Source organism: Psittacula echo (genome assembly GCF_963264785.1).
Source record: "Psittacula echo genome assembly, chromosome: 16".
Classification (NCBI taxonomy): domain Eukaryota; kingdom Metazoa; phylum Chordata; class Aves; order Psittaciformes; family Psittacidae; genus Psittacula; species Psittacula echo.
Window position 1 is genome coordinate 5,549,601 of NC_137752.1, and position 19,798 is coordinate 5,569,398.

The 19,798-nt window shown below is 41.5% G+C and overlaps 1 protein-coding gene across 1 annotated transcript in view; it reads left to right on the forward strand.

Moving 5' to 3' along the window:
• Nucleotides 1-19,798, forward strand: part of FNBP1 (formin binding protein 1) — a gene marked incomplete at its 5' end in the record, with an annotated part of 94,585 nt that overhangs the window by 47,775 nt on the left and 27,012 nt on the right. The window contains 4 exons of the mRNA XM_080630541.1: nt 1,163-1,225; nt 1,956-2,060; nt 14,917-15,045; nt 15,980-16,126. Coding sequence (XP_080486667.1) covers nt 1,163-1,225; nt 1,956-2,060; nt 14,917-15,045; nt 15,980-16,126 — 444 coding nt within the window. The remainder of the gene's footprint in view (nt 1-1,162; nt 1,226-1,955; nt 2,061-14,916; nt 15,046-15,979; nt 16,127-19,798) is intronic.

Here is a 19,798-nt window from a genome sequence, read left to right on the forward strand (position 1 = left end):
TATTAAGTTGGAGCTGATCTACCCTAGCAAACTGGTGATAATCATTTTGCTTAAGATACATCTAATGTCTGACTACATGTGGGTTTGATAATGTGTGAATGCTAGCATGTTCCAGTGGGATTATCTGGCAATATCAGATCTTAATTTTCCAAGTTTACTGCATGAAGCCATACCTGTATTTGAATATAGCATCCTGATTGCCAGTACATAATAGGGCTTTCTGCTGTAGGCATCACTCTTCTTCTTTGTAGTTTGCCATAGTATTTATTTTACAAAGTGGTTTGTCAGGGGAGTAACCGATTCTAGAGGTCAGTTGGGGGCTGCATTAACATTCCTATTTAGAACTGTGTCGTTGACTTATGTGGAGATCTTGAATGAATCGCTTATCCTGAGGAAAAATGAGGCATGTGGAAGATAGAGGGGTTAATATCTACTGCATACTAGATTCTCTGATGAAGAGCATGGTGTAAGGGCTGAGAACTGTTATTTAAACCAACAGCAATTAAGAGTCTTGCTCCAAAAAGCATGTTAGGAGAAATTCCTTGTCATTTATTATGGAACTGACATATATAGTGCACACACATGCACCCCCACTGTGTGGGGATAGGAGGGTTCGGGAGGGGGGCGGTGGAACAACGAACAACCCAGAGAATTGAGCACCTCTCAAGAGAAATGAATAGCTGGCCTTGCATGTGCAGCCAGTGATGAGGAAGAAGAAGGTTTTATGTTGAGTCTGAATGAAAATCAGGACCAACATCAGTTGTTAGAATGTGCCAATCAAGGGCATCTTGGTAAATGCCATGTAAAGAAAGATTTTAATTTGGAGCTTGCCTTCAGAAACCAAAGAAACAGTCTTCAGACGAAAGTGCTTCAGATTTTGTGGTATGGGAAACCAATAATTACGAGATACAGTGAACAATGCAAGGTAGAATTGCTAAAGGGATTAATTAGCCTTAGTCTAACTAACCATTATAATGGATGCAAATATACATCTGCAGCCTGCTGAGACATCAGATACTCATCATACACCTGCTCAATTCACCAGCGTTGCAGAACACAGCTGCCAGAAGCATTGCTGCTTTTTTCTGCAACTCCTTGAGCATAATTGACTGTTTGTTCTTTTGTCATTCAAAATGTTTGCTTTTTCTCTTTTTCTAAACAGCACTTCCACGATGGCAGAAAGGCACAACAACATATTGAAACTTGCTGGAAACAACTTGAAGCAGTAAGTGGAAACTTCCTTAGATAGCACATTTAAGTCATTTTTATACTATTTTCATAGAGATGGTTCCAAATGTTATATTTGGAATGGCAAGGGTGTATCGATAAGAACTGTAGAAATGGGATATTTAAAACTCCACTGTCTTAAATAACATTGGTAGACACAAAAAATCTTGGTTTAATAGCACATTTGGCTTTCTGTGGGATTTATGTCTATCATGAGTAGCATTTCATTTGATATGACTTGAAAAGTGTGCTAAGCATTGCTGGAAATGTGGAGTCCCTGAGGGTGCTGTTCATCTGTAAGCTGAATAGCTTCATACTCCGTGAGGAGATGGAACGAGACCATCTTTTGAGTGAGATGCTGTTTCTCAAAAGTAAGTACATTGGAATTTCCATTCATATGATGAATAAAAAGCGAGACTGTAAGTGGAGGGAGGGATAAAGAAAGGGGACATCAGAAACCAAAAGTCTGACTTGTAAATGTATGGATCTTATGAACTCCCTTGTGCATTATAAAAATGAGGGAGTTAAGCGTAGGGAGGAAGTGATCTTGCTTACAAGAGCAGAAGAAATGCCAACAGGAGAAAACATGAAATGCTAATGATGTTGGTAGAATTAAGCAGGCTGAAGAACAGGCTAAGCTGACATACAGTTTAGGGGCAGGTATTGATTTTGGGTAGATTTTGGTGTTGTGTTTCTTTCCCATAATGAAGGCTTTTTTTCCTTTCCAGAGTAAAAGGCGGTTTGAGCGTGATTGCAAAGAAGCTGATCGAGCACAGCAGTATTTTGAGAAAATGGATGCTGACATCAATGTTACAAAAGCAGATGTTGAAAAGGTAAGCCAAAGGGTGGAGAGGCTGTTTGTAAATAGATTTGATAGGTTTAGCTCCTCAGTCCTGCTGGTAGGATAAACCCTCTGGGGCTTAATGCTTCATGTAGTCTGTAGGGTAATTAAAAATAGGGTGATCTTTGCAGAGACCTTGATTTGCATAAAAATTCTAAATGAATACAGTCAGTTTTCTTCAAAAGGTGATATCTGAGTTTAGCTGTCGTGGCTCTAAATGAGTTTATGCAGAATAAATTTTATCTAATCCCAGATTGTGACACAGTTGAGTTTGGGGCTCTCTGGGGAGTGCTTGCAGTTACCACACATTGTTGGTTGCTCTGATCCAGGCAGAAGTGAACTTCTGCCTTTTGAGCAACACTTTGAAGATGTCCTGATGTCACTGGTTGCAATGAAGTATGACCAGGATTGTTGTTCCTGGTCCTAGGTTCACAGCAGGACACATTTTGATGTTATGCAGGATCCTGGAATCTGTGCTTCTCACAGATGCCATGTAGCTTTTATTTTTATTTCTCAGTTGCTGCCTGGTTGCAGAGTCATGTGTGGCTTTTATACATTAAATTGATGCTTAATTTTAAACATATATTGCTATTTCAGCGTATCTGTCTTGAAATATTTTCTTTCTTTAGTTTGATTCAGGATTAGATGTGCAGAAGGATGCTTAAAGTTTAGATGTTGAAGTCCAGTGATGTCCTTTGTAACTGAAGGAAGCAATGGAGAGAGAGAAAGTGTGCTTAAATTGGTTCTCTTTGGTGTTACACATCTGCTCAGAAGATGCAGTAAGGTAGATCAGGAGCACCACATTACAATATGTAAGGGCAGTTTTGTATTGAGTCATATAGGTAGAAAATAGCCAGAACATTTGAAAAGGCTTGTTTCTTAAGAAAAGCCAAGGAAAAAAAGCTGAAGCTTAAAATATACCAAACATTTTGTTGCAGGGATAGGAAAGGAAACTGAATTATAGGTAAGGAATCTGTTCCAGTCCAAGATAGCCCTTGTAAAATGCAGCTTTTGCTCTTCAAGAGTTGTTTTTCATTCTATTCTCAGTGAATTCCATCCTGGAAAGCTATCAAATACAAATTTTTCTATACGTGTGTGATCTTAAGATGTTTCTAGTACACTGAGCATCCAGGAGGTAGCAGATAGCATCAAGGATGCTGTTAAAAGATGAGGACAGTAAATGAATAAGCAGCTCAGAAAACATCCCCAAAGCACATCACAGGAAAAAATACCTCTGTGGTCTTGTAATTTGCTTAGCTATTAGTTGTAAATTCACCATGCAGATTTGATCCTTTGTTGCCTTCTGGATTTGCCAGGACACTTCACAGATGAATGCAGGCTTGTTACAGATCTAACGCCACATGTGGGTTTTCCTGACAGAGGAGGATCATCTCTGCTTTATCTGTATAAAGTGGTTTGAGAATACAGGGGTTTTTTATAGATAAAATTAGGACTTGCCCTAGATTCTTTCTGAAAGCTGAGACCATGTCAGAGGGACGCAGAGGCATGAAATAGAGGTCTGAGTTTCCTTAGCTCTACATCCTTTTGTAAACCTTACCTTTCCGGTAACAGTGAAAGGCTGTGTATTAGCAATCTGATAGCATTAAGTAAATTCTGAGAATCAATCCCTACTCTGCTGCCGGGGGGAAGGGGGCTTCCCTTCTAAATTTCTCTAGCTTTTTATTACATGCATTTATTAGTTATTGTGAAATGAGGCTTAGTGGTATCTGTTGCAGTTTTGTGCGTTGGCTAATCTCAGGAGAAGGCATTGGTCGACTTTCTCGTCAGCAGGGTAGACGGAGAAGGAAAAGGTTATCAAAACGAATGGAATGTGAAATAATATTACTGAACAGAGAGAACAGTGTTTTCCAAGTGCATGTGTTAGGCCGGGTTCATCCATGTCAGGCTGTGAATAATGCGCTTTCTTTGCTTCCCTCTGCCCGTGTGACTGGGACCGCTCTGACATAACTCCACGGTGCAGAATAGGACATTGTTGGACCCAGCGCTGCTGCCAGGGCAGCGCTCACCAGCTCGCTCCAGGGACGTGTAGAAGCTGCTCAGCTTCCAACAGAGCAATCTGATGACTTTCACCTCCTTCTTCTATTGCAGAGGTTCTGATTTCTCTTGCCCCTTATGGGTTGGCTGCTGCACTCCTACTCTCAAAAGCTCCCAAAACTTTGTCTGGCCAGGAAAGCAGACAGTTTGGCTGTGTTCAGAGCCAGTGCTATTCACTTTGGCAGAACAAGGCGCTCTTCAAGCAGTGGAATTGGTTGCCCTTATTTCTTCAGCTCGACATTGACACCTTGGCTACTTTAGCTTGTACCTGCAAACATGAGCAGACACTAGAGCTATTTTTTTGCATCTTGCATTATAGAGTAATGGAATTAAAATTCTGCAGTGATCACAATGACACATACAATCGAAAGAATATATAGCAGCAATTCCCTAATGCACCTAAAGTTAGACTGTATGAGGCTCTGAAGTGCTGAAGTCTCTCAATATTTCAGTCCTTGTTGCCTTTGACAAATGGAGCAGCAAATGCTGTGACAGAGCTGTGAGCTACCAGCACTTAATGTAGCCTTGCCTAAGGGACAGCTCTTGGTATTACAGTTTGCTAGGAGTAAGCAAACAGATTAGTGGCAGAGAAGCAAATCAAGAGTTACTTTTCTCCTTATTTCTCCAGGACTGTTTTGTGTAGGGCCTCAGCTGTGTGCTTAGAGGCAGGGCTGGATATGGAATATGGGTCCGGTGTGCTGCTGTAGGACCATCTCAGATTCAGTATGCAGAGGGCACATGCCTTCTGTGCTGCTTCTGTAGCCGGGATGGGCTCAATAATCTTTGCAGCCAGCCAGTCTGGTCGTTGATCTTTGTGAAGCAGGGTGTTGAGTTTTGTTTCCTCCAATCTCATTTTTTGGTGGCAGGAACATGGAGCAAAGGCTGTGTTCAGTCTCTGCAGTGGTCAGGGTCTTTATGCAGGAGTCACAGGAGAGTAAATTTGGGCCCCTGAGCTCCTTTCCTGGGTTTGCTTGAACCTCTTAAATCACTGGCAGCTGATGTCTGCAGAGAGATGTTGAACTGCAACAGAAGGTGCTGTTTTTGTCAGTTCAATTTAGCAAAGTCTGGGTAGGAACTTACTGGGTCACAGAAAGCTGTAATGTGAAAATAGCCTTATAAACTAAGTAAACGGTTAGTAAATAGCAAGCTGCTGATGCCAGTACCGGGAAGCTGCGTAGGTATCACCGTAAGCTTCAGCGTCACTTGGATCATGGTGGGATGTGAACTTTAAAGCTGTTCTCATTCAAAAACCACAGTGGAGCTGCTTCAGTTTTTTGACCATTTGGGGAAGCAGTCTGTGGCTCCAGCGTAGAGCTGCTGTACATATAAGGAAGCGCACTATTGTTTGTTCCTTCTCTTTAGAGCTGCAATCACTAAAGAGCTGACATCTTTATGGGATAATGTGGTACCCGGTGGTGCCTTTGCAGACTTGTCATAAGGAGGAAAAAAAACTCCCAGCACTCAGCTGGCTTTTCTGAAGGTTTGTTTTCAAAGTAGACCTTGACAGAACCTGTTTTTAAAGGGGAAGTGGCTGACCATGGCCAACCATGGGAGGAGGGGGTGTACGCTTTGCCTCTTTATTTGCACAGCAGTTGAGGGGAAGGACAGCGGTTTGAGGTACCTGCTTCGCTTTGCTGAAGAGTAGCACAGTTGTATTGGTGGTGTCCTAGGGACTGATTTTGCCAGAAAGCAACTTCCACTTTGAGCAGGAAAAACTGAGCTGTGCCTGAGTTCCCAGAACTGCTGTCCTGAAGTCAGGATTCGTCACCTTGTTCTGATTTTTGTTCCTGTTATGTTAGGAAGGTTCCACTTGAGTGGTTTTGAGATAAATGTAAGTGTGGTATTTATTTAGAAAGTAGTAGTAACAGATTTAGAAAGACAAAAAGTGCAAATTTAACCTTAACTCTCATAAGGGAAGAAGTTTCAGACATTGCTAAAACCACGCTAAAACCCACTATTTTGTGTTGCTGTGGGTTTTTGATTCATCTTTAGGAAGTCTTCAACCTGCTCCCAGAAAGGATGAGCCTGTAGTAAGATCTTTTTCTGGATCCTGTGACATTCAGACATCTTTTCTGGGGCAGTGGGATTTTGCTGCTGAATTTGCTTTCTTACGTGCTTACAGCAGCTTGAGCTTGTTGCAAGTCAGCTGCTAGTGTGAAATCAAAATTACTCAAAAATTATCCAAACTTACATCCAAAATTGCTATTACAGAATTATCATTCCATTCCTTCCTCTCTTCTCTGCCCAATCCTATGTCATATCTAAAAGCAATGAAAAAGTTGATGGTTCTATTCCTGTGCTGAAATACTTACGTGTTTTAGATGTACTGGCCTTTTTGGTTTTTTGTTTTGGTTTTGAAATGGAAAAATTGAGGGAAATGGGAGTAATCTCCATCTCATTGCAATCTCTAGCAGCTTCCCCCCGTGCTCTGCAGCTTTCAGATCAGGTTATGCCTGCTCTACCCAACATTTTTGGAGTCGTAGAATAGTTTAAGATTTGCATAAAGACATAAAACCTTGTAATACAATACCACCATGACATTAATTCTCTAGTCTGTAAGCATAACTGCAGAGAGATGCTTGTGTTTCACACTTAAGTTTTATTTTCTCCTCTTTTCTTATGCCCATATTCCCTGGGTGCCCTCCATCAATTTCAATGCAATGTAAAGAGTCTATACCTCCCTCCATGGAAAATACGTCCACTTAGATTGCCCTGGGTAGCCATGGGTTGAATCACTGGCAAAGTGTTACTGATCACATGTAGAAATACTGCTACTTTGAAACTGGAATAAGCTGATCTTCCTGCCTTTGCAAATGCTGTCAAGTGGTAAACTGCTTTTCCAGCCTGCAGGCTGCTGTGCTGCAGGACACAAATCTCTCTTTGAGAATTTACAAATCCTTACAGTGAAGCTTGCATTCAGCTGTTTTAACTTGGGCTCTGCAGAAATCTCTGATCTGTGTTTCAGCCCTGTCCTGCATACATCATTTGCAGCATACATCATTTGCAGCATACCTTGTTGGAACAGCAGTCAGGTCACAACGGAGCTGGATGCAGCATGCATCACCGGAACCCCACAGACAAACCACAGAGGAACAGCGCCAGCTAAGTGCTCTGTTGTTGCAATGTACATCACTGAGGTTTAGTCAGTGAAGACTGACTATCAGCAGTAAAGTTGAGCATAACCTGAGATTGTGGGTGCTTGCCTTCTGCAGACCAGAACTACTTAATGGGCCTAGTTTCTCAGGAGATGCAGAGCCATCTGCCCAGTGACAGTGGGATTTGTTGTATCCTGTCTTCTCCCCACCTCGAGGCACCTTCTGGAATAATGGACTTCTCAACATTTGGAAAATGTAGTGCCATGTAGAGGTAATATTAGAAGGTGGACAAGCTCCATGGTGTTTGTGCCATTAGGATGGCAAATACTGCATTGAGTAGTTCCAGAGGCTTTGCTTTTTCTATGCTCTGCTATGACTGTATAAAGTGCAGCAGCAGTGCTCAGTGAAACACACAGGCAAGCTGCATGAGGCTTAGTCCTGACATAGTGCTAGAGGGCCTGGCCTGTGCATTTCTTACTTGGGAGTTAGCTATCGCTTAAGATTTTCCCATTCTCTGTGTAGTGAGTTTTACATATTTCGATTAGGCAGCTGCTTTTCTTTTGCTTCACAGATGGAACTGGATCAACCTTTCTGTGTCTTTGCTTGTGATGTGGGTCAAATCTCCCATCAATTCAAGTGCAGTCTTTTCTTGGTAATGTGATGTAAGGCCATTAGATTCACACTAATGTTATTCCTCTGGGTTATGCAGACCCCAAGCTCCTTCCTGAACTGCTTCCTTCCTAGTGGATGATGCAGTGTGTGAACACGGGAAGTCCCTCAGGACAGTAATTTGCATTTCTGGAAGAGTGAGCCTTGTTTACAACCTGCTGTCTGTGACATTCTGCATATAGCAGCTGTTTCCCTTTTGGAATCATGACTAATGGAAGTTTGTTGATTTCTAGGCAATAAGGAGTTAATGGGTGCAGGAGGAGTGGCTGGGGAACTTAATAAATATCCATATCTATCCCCGGCATACACTGTTTTTTGGTGTTAAGAGATCAAGGAACAGAAGTAACAGCCAGTGTAAGATAAAGAAATCCATCTGAGTTTATATTTCCTCTTAGCAGTACTTCTCTGCAGTAATGTTCTCCCTAGCACTTTGACTGAGTTTTGTAACAATACAACTCTGTTGGGAGGTAGATTCCTAAAAGAGCAAACAAGTTAGGGAGGAAAAGGGAGGTGTGGAGGGGAGGCTTAAGAGCAATTTTGAATTAAGGATCAGCTGCAGTTTGGATCCAGGTAGACAATATCCACCGCTTGCCCCACTTCAGCCGAGCAAGTGACTTTATAGATGATCAGGTTTGTCAAGCACAGTTTGCTCCTCCTGAGTCTGTGCTGGCTTTTCCTAATCATGCGCTTGATTTGACTTGTTACAGCCCCAGGAGGATTCGTTCCATAACTTTCCCAGGGACAAGAGTCCCTTAAAGAGTAAGACTTATGTGCCTATAATTTTCTGGATCTTCCTTTAAGCCCTTCTTGTAGATGGGGGTGACCTTCACCTTTTTCCAGTCTTCTGGGATGTTGCCCATCTCCCTTCTCCATAATCTTTGTGAAGTTAACGGCCTCGCAACGACATCAGGCAGCTCTCTTTAACACCCTTAGGTGGATATGGTCAGGACCCATCAATTTGTAGAGGTCAAGCTTCTAATAATAGTTCACATACCAACTCTTCATTCACTGTTGGTGAGTCTGTGTTTGCATCAACCTGGATTTGTGTTCCCAAGGCCTGGGGCTCAACAGTGCTCATAGAGACAGAGGCGAAGAAAGTGTTGAGAACCTCTGCCTTTCCAGCATTGATGGTGACCAGTTCCCCTCTCCTGTTTTAACAGTGGCCAGTGTTTTCCTTCTGTTTCTGCTTGGTGTTAATGTAACTGAAAACCTCTTTCTTTTTTGACATCTCTGGCCAATTTCAATTGGAGCTGAGCTTTTGTTTTTCTGACTGCATCTCTGCATGCACTGGCAATGCCCTTGTAGTTCTTGATGGGTATTCAACTATGTTTCCATCTCTGATATGCTTCTCTTCTGGTTTTGAGCAAACTCAGAAGCTTGCTGTTAAGTCAAGGGAGTCTCTTGCTCCACAGCATGTTGTACCCATAAAGTCAGGCTTTAATGCTAACAAATTCGTACGGGTAACTTCGACCCTGACGATCCACTCTGCACTGGATGTGTTTGTACTTTCTTGGAGAGAGATAACTAGAGCTGTGCCCAGTATTCAAAGTATGAGCTAAGCCATCTATTACACATACAGTCCTGAAATAATTTCCATTGTGTATTCAAGAAAAAATTTCCATTATTTATATTCAACACTTACATTTATACCCCACAGACTTGAACTGCCTCTGTAGTACAACTAAACAGAACTCCAGAAATCATTTAAACCACTCCCTCAAGTCCACATAGCCTTCGATCCCCCCCTAAACACCACCTTCTTTTGTAATAAACTAGGCTTTTCTTGGGTATCCTCACAGAATTGCATTGCTCTGAGCTGGATGTTAGCAGGAATTTACAGTTTGGTCACCCAGAGTTTGGATGTTTAGTATTTGTGACATGAGAATGGCAGTGCAAGGAGAGAAACATTTTGATTCAAGGCACAGTTATTTCACATGGGCCTTGGAGTTGGATGCTGAGAGGTGCTTCTCGGGCACGTGTCACGGTGCACATGCTGCTGTTCTCAATTCTTACATAAAGGTCCTTCTCTTACACAATTTAGACTGCTCTGAGCACTTTGCAGACCAAATTGAGGTGGTTGATTGGATGTGATAAAAAAAGACATAGAGATACATTTGTTTTATATGTGGAAAATGCAGCACTGAAATCTGTGCAAGGGAGTCTGCGGCAGAACTGAGGTCCAAAGCCAAGGAACTGAGGTCCAAAGCCAAGGAACTGAAGTCCTGGGCTCATTCACTTAATTAAATTTCAAGTAAGCTGTAGCTGTCAGACTCCATTAATCAGCAAGAACCATCATGCTGCAGGACTGGTCCTATGAATATAGAGCTGACACAGGGGAGTCCTTGTTGAGCCTTGTGCAACATGCTTGCTCTGTTACTGTCTCAGCTCCGTTAAACTTGGTTGTTTTTCTTGTTAGAGCTTTGTTGGTGTTCTGTTGCTTTGATATATCTCTTTGTGTGCTCTTCTGTAGTCTGGCAGAATTATGTGCAGTGCAACTGCACTAGATAACAATTCCTGTGATCTGTGATGATTTTCCATCGCCTGCCAGCGATTCTCTCATTGTATATTATATTCAGCCAGAGGATTTCAGGGATCCATAGATTCTCAGATTATTTTCTAATGTTAAAAGGATTTTTCTCCTTGGATTTTTTCCCCTTTGTCTGTTTTGCACCCTTCATTCTATCTTCTTGCTTTCAGGAAAGCAGATTTCAAAATCTTTTTCTGCTTGCCAGTTCAGAGAAACCAAACTGGTTATTGTAAAATAGTAAACAGCAGAGCTCAATTGGGAGGCTATGTAAATGTGAGCCTGAAACCCTGGCTGTGTTTTGAAGTCCATGGCAGAATTCCCACTGTTGTTAATGATTCTGCAAACACTGCCAGCGTTGCTGCTGGTGGTGCTGGTGCCTGCTTGTAACAGAGCGCAGCAATGTCGGGTTTGCATGGAGGGAAGACCAGAGCCTGCAGCTGAAAACTCTGTGAGCAATGGAAAGCATTCCTGAAATTGGTGAAGTGTTTCTGAGTCTGCCTTTATCATTAAGCTGTTTTGAAGGGACTGGGTAGCTGAGATGGGGGCAGGGATGACTTTTTTTGTGTTTGCACTTTAAGCTGATCTTGGATTTACCAAAGACAGTTCAATGCTGGCAGGCAGTGGCTTGGCAGTGATGCATCTCACATGGTGTCTGGGTGTAACAAAAAAGGAGGGGTGGGGAAAGAATGGGAGAAAAGAGAGAAGAAAGAAAACTACACCAAAGTTTTGACTGGAAACTGCCATTCCGGACACGAGCAACTGCTGAGAAGTTGAACTGTTCCACTTAGTGTGGATCAGCTGAATAGCAGCCAAAGCTTTTTTTCTGCCCTTTTCAGTTATTCATATCACTCCCACCATAACAGCCTCAAGGAGCTGCATTTTTTGTCTGTGTAAACCCAGAAGACAGTGTGTCTATTGACCCTCTTGCTGTTTCTGGAATGCGTCTTAGAAAATTGTTCTCAGCAAAATATCCTTCATTCTTTTCAGTATTGGAGACTGCAATGGCAGAAAATGTACTTAAAGATTTCTCCTCCTCTGAATCACCAGTTGTCTTTGATACCAAACTGGATTTAGGGGGAAAATGTGTATGCAAGGAAAACTACACAAAGGTATTTCCTAAATACTCATAAGAGGCAGCATGTAATGCAGAGCAGCTTGCTGACATTTACTCACACTTTCAGAGCCCACAGTACCCATCTTAAAGATGGCCAAAGGACTGATTTCAGATCAGTATATAAAGTTTTACTAGTTCTGCATGTTTGCAAGGACTGTGGAGAATGAGATGACCTTGTTCTTTCTCCCTTTCAAGAAAGGAGAGGATCTTTCCTTGCATTCCATGTACCTAGCCTGGACATTTCTTACCATGGAGTATTCCAATAGATTGTAGAACATCTGGATCATAGTTTCATATGTGGTGCTGGAAATGGGAGTTATGCTCAGTCATCCTTGCCCAGTTAAAGGAGAGTGTATGTTGACTGAAAGCTGCCTCACAGTATGATCCTCTTGCATCTACAGTCATGGTCTGGTTTAGAGACCAATTATTCCAAAGCCTTTCCACCTGAAAAAACTGTTCAAAGGAAATAATTTAACATTAATTCTAAAAAAAACCCCAAAATTACCTTCTCTGAAGCTCTTTGCATGCACAGGTGAGCAGGAAAGGTGGCAAAACCTGATTCTCTGGAAAGCTCAACTGTAAATCACTCCTGAAATAGCTCCTGTGACTCTGTGCAGCGCCAGGCCACTGCGTCCATTACTTTGAATGTAAAGCTTCACATCACAAGCCCATTTTTATCATCCTGTCCTTCAGCAGAGTGCAGGAACCAAGCTATGAAATACAGTTCTGTTACTCTTATCAGCATCACTTTAGTTTTAAGTGATATACTCAAATGAAGTAATAATAAAAAAATTAGCGCTTTTAAAAATATTTTTATTTTAAGATCCAAATACCTCATTGGAAAAATATTTGAACTGTGTTTGAAGCTTGCCAAATGCATTAAGTGACCTGGAGAAACAAAACATCACTGAGGCACTCATAGAAAAATTCTTGGGTTTGGAACGTTCCCAATTTTACTTACTCATCTTATTTATGAACCAGTTCAGATTGTTTTGGAAACCAAGCATCTACTCCTGTATACATTTAGCTCCGAGTTACTTTGCTCATGTCCACCCAAAGAGCTTGCTCGTGACTATGAACTCTGATGGCTTCATGTTTGCTGGATCTGCCTGGAAATGTGGAATAATGGATTTCTTGTTTTCTTCCTTCAACAATGGAGTCAAGGGACAAATTCCTGAGTTGCACTACCCCAGCTGTATGAGTGGGACTGGGGCTAGTGGAGAAGCTGGCTCAGACAATGGGTTGCTCTTAGGTACATGAAGAGAATGGGCCTCACAAATGGATATTGATCCATAGCAGCTGGGGTTTGAGGGAGGGATTGGGAGCTGAATGCACATTACTCTTCAGCTGTCCACCTTGCCATGGCTTTGTTTTGCTGTTTGTGGTACAAAGGCTATCTTGATTTCCACTCATTTAATGTAGCTACCTATGACTGTATGGATGATAAAGTTTAATAAGCTTTATAGCACTCGGGCAGAAAAAGGATTGATATGGCTTGTTGGAATTTCATTGCCGATAAATATATCCTGAAGTGATACATACATCCTTTACAGGAGCTAGTGGACAGTTTAAACTCCTGGGGAGCAAGCAAAGCTGAAAGTCTTTTACTGAATTTATTTGGTTATAGTCAGTCTTTTCCATTTGGTGCTACTGTTTCATCTCCTGTTACACACTCGGTGCCCAGCATTTTCTCACTGCACTTGAATTATTACCATAGGAAGAATATGAAGGGGATCTAGGAAATTCCTACTGTTGACTGTGCTTGCGAAAGAAATAGCTGAATTGAGGTGAAATAAATTATTAGGTGAGTTGTGTGAGCTGGACAGATGGGAGTGAAGCCTATTTCTTTTCAAATTGAGATTTGAAACCTTCTGGCAGAATTTGTTGCTTTCCAGTTATGATTACTAAAATGTTCCATGATTTGGTATTTCATGGATTTATTGTTAGGAAACTATTGTCTGCTTGGAACAGTTCAAAGACTAACCCCATTCTGAACTGTTTTTAATGGGAGCCCTCTTAAAATACGCTAAAATTATTTGGTTTCTCTGAAACACCCCAAATTAATTTAAATTAAATAAAATAACCCTTAAAGTGGTTATTCCGAAATTGAGGAAGTGATTGGAACCCAACACTTTCTGGACATTCACAATTCAATGCTAGGTTGGCAATGGAGGGTGGGTGCCTGAAAAATGAGTGTGAACTCAGGATAGTTTAGATTTACAAAGCCAAGTCCTGGGCTGACATCAGCCAATGGCAGAGCTCTCACTGGAGCAAGCATTTGGTCCCCAGACATGGGGCACATGGAAAAGGGAGCAGGGTGAGAGCACAGCTCCAGCTGGGTGAATGGGAAATGGGAAAGAGGGGAGCTTCAGCCAGAGGATGAAGATGTAGGAAGGGAGGAGAAGGAAGAGTCGCTGTATGAAGGCCAACAGCGAGGAAGGAAAAGGCAACTAAAATAAACAGATGGGATAGGCAGTGAGGGAATAAAGCTGGGCAGTAAAGCAGATAACAGAGGCCTTGGGAAGCAGAACTGAAAGGGGAGGAATATGAAAATATAAAAGGGTCACTCAGGGACAGATTGTTCCAGGGAAAGAAGTGAGGTTAATTGCCCAGTGCTCTGCTATGCTGGGTAGCAAATGATCCGTGTAGGTAAAAATAGGGAGGGAGTCGTGTCTCAGCTGCTCCTCAGGCTCCCCTTTCCTTATGCGCTCCATGCCAGTGCTATTCAAGGAAGTGTAAATCAAGGACTTTGCAGAGAGCACAGTGGGAGCCTCAGTTCAGATGTTTTGTCATGATTATTTGAAATGACACAAACCCATGTTGGTTTCTTGTCTCTAACCTTCCCCCAGAATACTGCTAGGCAACAGGTAAGTAGTTTATTAACAAAAAGCAGATGCCATCCAACAGGGCATATGATGGAGCAAGACTTGTGTGCGTGTTAAGTGGGCTGGTAAAGGGGCAAACTTGTTTGTGTGTTACATGCGGTATGAACAGAGGTTGTGTGTGGAAACAGTGTGTTGTAAAACAAGAAAAGAACAGCAGCAGTGTGCACACTGCAGGCTTATGCTGGACACAGAATCATAGAATGGTTTGGGTTGGAAGGGACCTTAAAGCTCATCCAGTTCCAGTCCCCTGCCACAGGCAGGGCCACATTCCACTGGACCAGATTGCTTAAAGCCCCATCCAGCCTGGCCTTGAACACTGCCAGGGATGAGGCATAGATCAACTGCTTAAAAAATCATGAGTAAACCAATGGCTGAACTGTTCAGAGACCCATATGCTTATGTTTCTCTGCTGTCTACTGGTAAGGATAGTAAGATGAGGAGTAACACAATGCATTCTCTTTCCATGTAGTATAAATTCTGTATTTCTTTTGGCATTTCTTTAGGCAAGACAGCAGGCCCAGCTGCGACATCAAATGGCAGAAGACAGCAAAGCAGAGTATTCTTCCACTCTACAGAAGTTCAACAGTGAGCAGCATGACCATTACTACACACACATACCACACATCTTCCAGGTAGGGGTCACTGGCACTGCTCATAGAGTAGCTCATAATCTTTTGGTAAGAATAGAGGGGCATATTGCTTCACTTCTGTGACCCTGTCTTTTACTTTTTGGTGATTTTGGTCGCTGTTAGGAAATTTTGCATGCAATTTGCCAACCCAAAAATTGAGAGTTTGGTAGAATAAATTGTCCCCTTTTTTTAGACTAGATATCAACTGATCAGTAATAAATGAGGAAGGTGACATTGAATTGGCATGACAGATTACGATCATTTTTGGAATCCTCACAATCTTGCTCTGTTAAACTCGTGCCCATGCAGCTGGGGAATGAGAGCATTATTTGCATTGTTGGGGCAGGAATCAGCTGGGCATCATTACATCCAAAAAGCCTCGCAGCCCTTTATAACCCGTGTTCAAATCGGACTTCACAGATGTTTAAATATAAACCACAATAATTCTTCAGTAGTGAACGTCAAAGGGTTTAATGTCGATTATGTCTTAGTGGACCTGAAGAAAGACTAGAGAGAGAACAAAGCCATCACATTTTCACTAACTGACAGTCTGAGTTTGTGCTTGTCTGAACCAAGGAAGATTAATGTAGTACAGCAGAAGTTCTAAATGACTGTTCCATTGTAATGGTTCATGAGCATCAGAAATGGAAAATACAACGTCTTTAAGGGAGAAAAGGTCACATGCTTGTCATCTGATATCAAATGATTGATATTTGCGTAGCAGATACACATTTTCTTATAACTGGAACTCCTTAGTTAAATGGGCAACTCCTTTTGCTTCATGGTATTTTCAACCAAGTGTCTTGAGATAACAGCTGCTCTAGTTTGTTCTCAAGTTTGTTTAAATCATGAACTTTAAAGGATACTGGGGAAAAAAATTGGTTGAAACTGTGAAGGTAATCTTGATATTTGATCTGAATGAAACGTGATGTTTTAGAAAATACAAGAGATGGAGGAAAGAAGAATTGTGAGGATAGGTGAATCCATGAAAACTTTCGCAGAGGTCGACCGCCAAGTGATCCCTATCATTGGGAAGTGTCTGGATGAAATAACAAAGGCTGCGGAATCAATTGATCACAAGAATGTAAGTGTTTAGATTCTTGATTTTCATCTTTGCTATTGATCATTTACATATGGAGACTTAAATCCTGGGTCCAGGCTGCTGCACAGAAGCTTTATAGTCATAGAACTAAAACAAAGCACAGCTTCTCATCCCAAGCTGCTTTGTCTGAGGCAGGATGTGCTCAGATTATTTCCCAGATCTGCTTAACACCCAGAAATGCTTCTATTGCCACATTTTTTGATTTTCAACCTATTTTTTTTTTCTTTCCGCAATATTTTTTTCCTTTTACTAGGATAATTCCCTTTTGAAATGCTGTAATTGGAAAACAGGCTTTTGTGTAGAATAAGGAAGATGGTGGACATAATTCCAGATAACTAATCATCAGGTTTTATTCAGAGGATTCTGTCTCTAATAGTCAGAAAACTGAATGTTGCTGAACTGTCTTCATTCCAGTTAGGTTTATAATAGTGGAGGTATTTAAAATATTGACTACATAAATTATTGCAAACAGCTCTCAAAATGTCTGCTTTACTGTAAGATGTCTTTGCAGAGTTGACATATGCTGGCAATCTGTAAATGAGCTCTCATAAATCTTGATTTGTGGACATCGCTGTAGGAGTAAAAAGAAGCCTTCCTGATAAAAAGGCCGATATCGAGTTCAGTTGAGCTTCCTGATGTACAGTAACCACAAGGGCAAATGTGTTTTCTGTTTTGTTTTCAGAGTGATGTGCCCCCTTTGTAAATGAAGTCTGTGCTTGCTCTTTCAGCTCTTCTCATGGATCACATTAGTGCTTCAAATACAAACAGCATGTGTCTTGCTGGCTGTTCACATTTCCCATACGTCTCTTTCGCTGGAATCTTTTCTGAGCTATTCAGTGCTCAGAGCCTGGAGACTGCCATTAATTGGCAGCATAGACCTGAGGCTGAAGTTCTGAAATTAATCCACTGCTTTCTGCTCGGCAATTGCTCTCACAGAGAGCAGCTTAGGAAAGTAAAGAATCTGAAAATTACCCTTTCAGAATGGGAGAAGAGGATTTGGGGCACAGATTCCCATGTTAGAACAACATACACTTCTGGAGGTACAGCTTTTGGTGCTGAAATTGTGTTGGGGAGATTCATACCTAAACCTATACTCTGCTTGAATCTTCAAGTGAGCTCTTAGTAAACCACACACAAGGCTTAAGCTGAGTGTTTGAATCACTGTGAATTTTATGTTCCAATTAGTCTCTCTTGCACACAGACAGGTCAGATTGATGCCTCTTGTGTACCAGTATGACAGTAGACTATGGTGCCTTTGAGCGTTGATCTTCTGTAAACACCATGTAACGAAAATGTATTTAACCAAATTTGTCATATCTGAACAATTACAAAGGGTTTAGAAGGCTTTGGCTGGAAACCAGTTCTGTTTATAAAGGGTTATGTTTTTTTAAATACCATCAAGGATTACTTTTTTTATCTCCAGAACAGGAGGTCCTTCTACTTTTTAAAGGTGGCCATAGGTGCACACAGTAATTTAAAAGCTGCATTTTGTATATTTACATCTAACATGCTGCTTTTGTCACTAATGCAGAGCGTTCCAGCAGACCTTTCATATCTCACCCCTTTTGAAGAGGCAAATTTGGGCTCTCTTAGGCTCCCATCAGGAAAGTTTCTCCTTTTCCTGGAAAGATTCAAATTGGAGGTTGTCTCCCTTACTCACTCATCTTTTCAAACTTGAGAAGCTTTGCCTAGGAAAATCAACTCGATCTGTGCTTTAGTCAGCCTTGAAAATGAGATCAGATTCCAGGAAAGTTGAATTCAAGGACAGCTGGTGATAATACAGCCAGTACAATGGTGAGCAAAACCAAGAGCCTGCTGAGCAGGAAAAGCTTTGTGTGAAACTCTGGCCCACACGGACATGTGTTTCCCAGCTGGGAGCAGACCTCCAGGATCTGATAATCATAAACAAAAGTACTGTATCACCAAACTGGCAGTGTATAAGGTCAGACACTGTGGCCTTGACAGAAGGCAGCGATGCATTTGGGGTTCTTATTTAGCTGTTGATATCCTTTGGTTTTATTTTCCCTTTTTCTACCCAGCTCTCACATACAGAGCTACTGAAGAAGGGGAGACGTTCAATGAAAGCTCTGCTCTTTGTGCAGTCACTTCAGTTCAGGTACCAGGGCATTAAATGGAACAACCACAGCTAATATAGGTGTATTGGTGAGAAAGGAATAATAAATCGGAGAAAACACCGATTCCAGTAACCTACCTCATGTACCAAATGTCAACTCTGGATGAAAGGATGTAAGAAACTGCAAGTTCTGCAGTGTTTTTTACTGTCAGTAGAATATTACCAGCTGATGGTAAGGCATTAACTGTTTAGAAAGGAAAAAGAAAATAAGAACAGCAGAACTTTGCATTTCATGTAAGTATTGTAGAGCTTTTTGATAATGAGTTTTTAGCTTTGGGTAGGTTCATTATAAACACCTGTCTATGAAGGCGTGGGGTTCCAGTGATAAACTGTGATTTCTAGCATGAGAATTGTGCTGTACGATAGTAAGGAAGGATGTATTTCTATAGGGGCTTTGAAATTGTGGAAGTGCAGGCTGCTAATAGGCTTCCTTTCCATGGCCAGCTCTGTGTTCCCCCTGTCTGTAGATGCTGCAGGATTCTGGAAGATCACATTTCTTCCAGGGTCTCTATTCTATTGGATAGTGTAAGAACCAGAATGATCTATGGGACAGATTTAATACTTTCTATGTTTTCTGCAGCTTAAATATTACAAAGCCTCATGTCTGCTTGCAAAACAGCCCATCTTTCAGGCTTAGTAACTGAATTTGCAACTGTGTTAATAGGATTGCCTTATGCTTTCACTGAAGTGTATAGAATTCCTGCTAACAGTACTAAAACTGTCTGGATTTAGCTGGGAATACTGGTTAGCCCTGCGTTTTCAATGCCATTATAAATATGCCTCTTTTTCCTGTCCTGTTTCTAGCAGCTCTGACAACCCAGAGGTCATGTTGCAAGGGTAAGCTGTAGTGACTGCTAGGTGAACCTGTGCAGGGAGGCTCTAGCAGCAGATAAAATGAATTTGTTATGGACTTCCTTTGTTATGGAACTCCTGTTATGGAGTTCCTGTTATGACATTATCTCTGTGATATATGGAGCGTGCTGGTTATTTTTAACTCCATTGTAGTGGAAGGATGTTTTGGCTAAATGGAAGGAACACTAAAATTAAGAGGAAAAAATGAAAAGCTCCATAGGATAAAATACCAATAGGGTATTTAATATAACCTTGTGTATGGCTATAGTTTCTTTTCTTCCTTCCTCAGCTTGCTTTCATGGCTGTTATTAAAAATCTCTCAAAATGTTTAGATCTCAGGAAGTTTTAATGTCAAACTAGGATGAAATAATGGAAAGTGTTGTTCTACCTCCCTAAAAGCTGTGTATGAGTTTCACAGTGCGCTTGACAGGTTGAGGATCTTAAACCTTCATTTCCTTCGTAATCCCATGAAGACTTTGGCAAAGCTTTTGGTGTATCTGTGTTTTGCTCAGCAGAGCCTGGCCTCTGGATATGTTTATATTTCTCATGGATAGTGTTTTACCTACGGCCATAAGCAGAATCTGTGAGATGCCCTCAAAGAAACAAGCTCATATTTTTTATCTGAAGAGGATGGTGATGCTCCTCTAGAGATTTGTGTGCTGTGGCAC